This window comes from Sceloporus undulatus, chromosome 9 (genome assembly GCF_019175285.1).
Source record: "Sceloporus undulatus isolate JIND9_A2432 ecotype Alabama chromosome 9, SceUnd_v1.1, whole genome shotgun sequence".
Taxonomy (NCBI): Eukaryota; Metazoa; Chordata; class Lepidosauria; order Squamata; family Phrynosomatidae; genus Sceloporus; species Sceloporus undulatus.
Window position 1 is genome coordinate 16126750 of NC_056530.1, and position 5027 is coordinate 16131776.

General features: G+C 52.1%; 1 protein-coding gene across 2 annotated transcripts in view; it reads left to right on the plus strand.

Moving 5' to 3' along the window:
* The first annotated feature begins 1830 nt into the window (after positions 1–1830).
* The window catches only part of KMT2B (lysine methyltransferase 2B), a 63505-nt gene continuing 60308 nt past the window's right edge, over positions 1831–5027 (plus strand). Inside the window, exon 1 of one of the 2 annotated variants that reach the window (XM_042439397.1) lies at positions 1831–2239. In XM_042439397.1, coding sequence (XP_042295331.1) covers positions 1898–2239 — 342 coding nt within the window. In that variant the 5' untranslated portion in view covers positions 1831–1897. The remainder of the gene's footprint in view (positions 2240–5027) is intronic. The other variant, XM_042439398.1, reaches the window with a different exon arrangement.

The window sequence follows — 5027 nt, forward strand, 5'->3', positions numbered from 1 at the left end:
CGCATGAGCGCGGGGAAAATGGCGGCACGCTCCGCCCGGCTCCCCACGCGCATGCGCTTGATTGCGCTCGCTACGTCACCTGACGCACAGAGACTCCGCCCCTGTGTGGCGTCCGACGACGCATCCCTCCCTCGTCCCACTTCCGCCACACCTCGCCCCGCCATTTTACTTTCTGGTTGGTTTCCTGCTGGCGTTAAAGAACGAAGCCCTCTCCTCCTCCTCTCTATTTGGATTTGGACGAGATTGTAGACTAGTTTCCCCTCCATCTTTAAAGGAGGCCTTTAAACAGAGAGGCTGGGTTATATGGCCTTCTGTCTTGCTGTGCTTTGATTGAGAGTTCCTGCATGGCAGAGTGGGGTTGGACTGGATATTCAGGGCCCTTCCTTGGGAGCCTCTTCCAACTCTGTGCTTCTGTGAAATAGATTGTAAGCCTGAGGGCAGGGAACCATCTAATAATAATAATAACTGTAAGAGCTTTGAGAGCCTTCAGGGCTGAAGGGCAGGGTATAAATGCTGCAAATAAATAAATTATGTACAGATGTGAAGTCGAAGGCTTTCACAGTCGCCGTCCATAGTTTTCTGTGGGGTTTTCTGGCTATTAGGCCACATTCCGGAAGAGTTTGTTCCTGACGTTTCGTCCTGAAAGGGATCTGGGAGTCCAAGGAACATGGGTCAACAGTGTGATGCGGCAGCTAAAAAGGCCAATGCGATTTTAGACTGCATCAATAGAAGTATAGTGTCTAGATCAAAAGAAGTAATAGTGCCACTCTATTCTGCTTTGGTCAGGCCTCACCTGCAATATTGCGTCCAGTTCTGGGCACCACAATTCAAAAAGGATGTTGACAAGCTAGAGTGTGTCCAAAAGAGGGCCACCAAAATGGCGAAGGTCCTGGAAATCATGCCTTATGAAGAAAGACATAGGGCACTGGGTATGTTTAGCCTGGAGAAGAGGCGGTTAAGAGGTGATATGATAGCCCTGTTTAAATATTTGAAGGGATGTCATATTGATAAGAGAGAAATCTTGTTTTCTGCTGCTCCAGAGACTAGGATCCGGAACAATGGATGCAAGCTCCAGGAAAAGAGATTCCAGCTCAACATTAGGAGGAACCTCCTGACAGTAAGGGATATTTGACAGCGGAATACACTTCTTCCTTGGAGTGTGGTGGAGTCTCTTAGCAGAAGCTGGATGGCCATCTGTCAATGGGGATGCTTTGATGGAGAGTTCCTGCATGGCAGAATGAAGGGGTTGGACTGGGTCAGGGCCCTTCTTGGGGTCTCTTCCAACTGTTTTGAGAACTGTGAAATGTTTAGCCCACCAATTTAGTGGGGAGGAGCTAAGGCCTTTCAAATCCCTTTATACGATTGATGTATGTGTCCTTGTCCAGAGATGACTATGGAGCTCCGCTCTGGGCCCCACAACAAACTCCAACTCCCAGAATTCCATAGCAGTGAGCCAGAAAGTGGGGCCAAATCGGGTTATGTCTCCCGTGCGGATACTAAGCCAAGACACATAGGGCTAATTAGATCCTTCTTTTGACTCTTGTGTAGGGAAAACGACAGCAAACTCAGCCTGGGTCCAATCGTGCCGCGGTGCTTCACGGGAAACGTAGTTCCTCCCTGGGACTCCCTCCGCTTAAGTCCAGTGCTGCGCTTCTGCTGACAGGACTCTTTCTCCCAGAGTGCACCGCGGGGGTAGGAGACTGTTTCCGGGCCGCGGTGCCTGATGGGGATTGTGGTCTTTCTGCCTCTATTTCCTCTCTCTTTCCTATGCGAAGCCTCCGTCGGAGAGACTCGGTTTCCCATGCCGCTCTGCGCTGGGAGGCTTGAAGGCTTTAGCGGAGGGGTGTTATTGTGGCGGCCCGGCCCTCAGCACCAAGCCTCTGCTTAGTGTTTAAAGATGGCGGCGGCGGCGGCTGCATTAGGGCCAGCGGCGGTGGCGGCGGGAGGCGTCGGTTCCTCCTGGGCCTCGGTGCCGAGGGGCCGCTTCCCGGGGCGTCCGGGCGGGTGCCGCGCTCGGGGCTCCGGGGCCGGGAGCCGCGCGCGGGTCTCGCTCTTGGCGCCGCGGCTGCTGCTGTGGGCCGCCTCCGGGGAGAAAGAGAGGGCCGCGGCCGTGGCGGCGACGGTGGCCGGGGACACCACCCTGGGGAGCCTGCTGGGCCTCAGCCGGAGCTGGCGCCGCCTCCAGGGCCTCCTCGGGGACGGCGGCGGCAGCAGCAGCGAGGAGGAGGAGGAGGAGACGGTGAGGAAGGGAAAGAAGAAGCAGCCCGCCATCCTGTGGGCGCGGCGCCCAGCGGAGAGGAGCCTGTCCTCCCTGGAAGGAGGCAGGAATCACCGTAGTCATCCGCTCTGAGGCCGCTGCCTTCCACTGCCTTCGCTCGTTCGTTCCCAGGGAATCCCAGGCGCTGTAGTTCTCTAACAGAGGAGGCTAAATCTCTCACACAGAAAACTACATTTCCCAGGATTCCTCAGCACTTCCCAAGATTCCCCAGCACTGGTTAAAGCCGTCTCAAAGTGGATGATTCCTCCAGTGTGTTTCGGACCTGTTATTAGGCTGGGGGAAAGGACCCAGGTTTGGCACGGCTTTAGCTCTCTCTCCCTGGCTCCCTGCTATGGAACTCTGGGAACTGGAGTTATGGGACCCAGAATTAGCTCTCCTTGGGTCCCTGCTATGGAACTCTGGGAACTGGGGTTGTGGGACCCAGAATGAGCTCTCCCTGGCTCCCTGCTATGGAATTCTGGGAACTGGAGTTTGTTGTGGGACCCAGAATTAGCTCCTTGGCTCCCTGCTATGGAATTCTGGGAACTGGAGTCCCTGGGTCCCTCTTTCTCGCTGCCTGGAGTGCCTTTGGATCCGGCGGAGTCTTTGGTTCTCAGTCTGGAGGGCAGATTATGCAGTCTAGATTGCAGTCTAGGCTGTGCTTTTATGTATGCGTCAATCACCCTGAATGAATTGGGGTTTGACACATACCCAGCAGTGCCCAAGCAGGGCTGTGGGGAGAGGATTGAGGACTCCCATGCCAGGGGTACGTCCCTCCAAACCTACTTCTCCTTTAGACTTCTTCAGGTCCTTAGGACTAGAGCATAGCTTTGGCATGGCTTCCAGCCTTTTAGGACACATGCATCATTTAAATAGCATACCTCCAAAAGTGACCCGAAGCAGCTTTATTTTGGCCTGTCTGTTCGGGCCCTTAGTCTCAAAGGTGCTTCAAGATCTCTCTACATGCTGATTCTACTTCTCCTTTGTAGAGGCTGCCCTTGGCGCTTTGCTTTGCGCACGCAACTCCTCCAGGAGCGAGGGGTAGCCATGGTGAACAGATGCCACCTTCCTTGGGAGGAGCCGTGAGCTCCCCTGTCGCTTGTGGGCAGCTGTTCTGCTTCTTGTAGGTGTTTTTAGACGCGTGGGACCAGGCTTTGGGAGGTGTGGTGCGATCGGACATATGGTGCTTTTGTTCCCCTCCTTTGGCTCTTGAAAGCGAATCTTTTGGCAGGGCGCAGTCACCTGCTGCACCATCCCTTTCTCCATCCCAAGTCAGGTATTAAAATCTTGTTTGCATGCAATGCTGAACACTTTGGAGAAGCAAGCCAAATCTGACAGATCCCACAATTACATTCCACTGAAATCTGGACTAATAATTTTTATTCTTGGGAAGTTTAAGGGTGCATTGAAGTGAAATTGTAGTTATTCATTAAAGGAGGAGGTGCTGTGAGTAGGAATAGTAACTGAGGTCCAAAACACACTGCAGAAACAATCCGGTTTGAGACTGCTGTAATTGCGCTGGCTTAATGCTATGGGATTCTTGGAATTGTAGTTTTGTAAGGCATTTAGCCATTTCTGTCGGTGAGCTCTGGCGCCACATTAAACTACAATTCCCAGGATTCTGTAGCACTGAACCAGGGCAGTTAATGTGGTCTCAAATTGGATTGTTTCTGCGGTGTGTTTTGGATCTGGGTCTAAAAACTTGTGCTGGGAGAAAGGATTGGCACTTATGTTTGGTGAAAAGGGTCCATGTTTGGATTCCGGGGAGAATATAAGAGATGACTGAGGGTGTAGTAGCCACAGTGCAGAGTTAAAAGCAGTTTGACACAGTTTCACTGCCACAGGGACGTAGCTAGGATTTTAGGAAAGGGGGGGGGGTCCAGACTAAGTGTCACCATTATAATGGGGCTTAGGTGAGGCAGTGCAGCAGCACACACCATTCATTTTTCTAATAGAAGGGGGGGTAGAGGCTGCCCTTGGCGCTTTGCTTTGCGCACGCAACTCCTCCAGGAGACGAGGGGTAGCCAGGTGAACAGATGCCACCTTCCTTGGGAGGAGCTGTGACTCCCCTGTCGCTTGTGGCAGCGTTCTGCTCTTGTAGGTGTTTTTAGACGCGTGGGACAGGCTTTGGGAGGTGTGGTGGCGATCGACTATGGTGCTTGTTCCCCTCCTTGGCTCTTGAAAGCGAATCTTTTGGCAGGGCGCAGTCACCTGCTGCACCATCCCTTTCTCCATCCCAAGTCAGGTATTAAAATCTTTGTTTGCATGCATGCTGAACACTTTGGAGGAGCAAGCCAAATCTGACAGATCCCACAATTACATTCCACTGAATCTGGACTAATAATTTATTCTTGGGAAGTTTAAGGGTGCATGAAGTGAAATTGTAGTATTCATTAAAGGAGGAGGTGCTGTGAGTAGGAATAGTAACTGAGGTCCAAAACACACTGCAGAAACAATCCTTTGAGACTGCTGTAATTGCGCTGGCTAATGCTGGGATTCTTGGAATTGTAGTTTTGTAAGCATTTAGCCATCTCTGTCGGTGAGCTCTGGCGCACATTAACTACATTCCAGGATTTCGGTAGCACTGGAACCAGGGCAGTTAATGTAGTCTCAAATGGGATTGTTTCTGGGTGTGTTGTTTGGACCTGGAGAAGGGATTGGCACTTTTGTTTGGTGGAAAGGGTCCATGTTGGACTCTGGGAGTATATTATAAGAGATGACTGAGGTTGTAGTAGCCAAAGTGCAGAGTTAAACAGTTTGCCACAGTTTC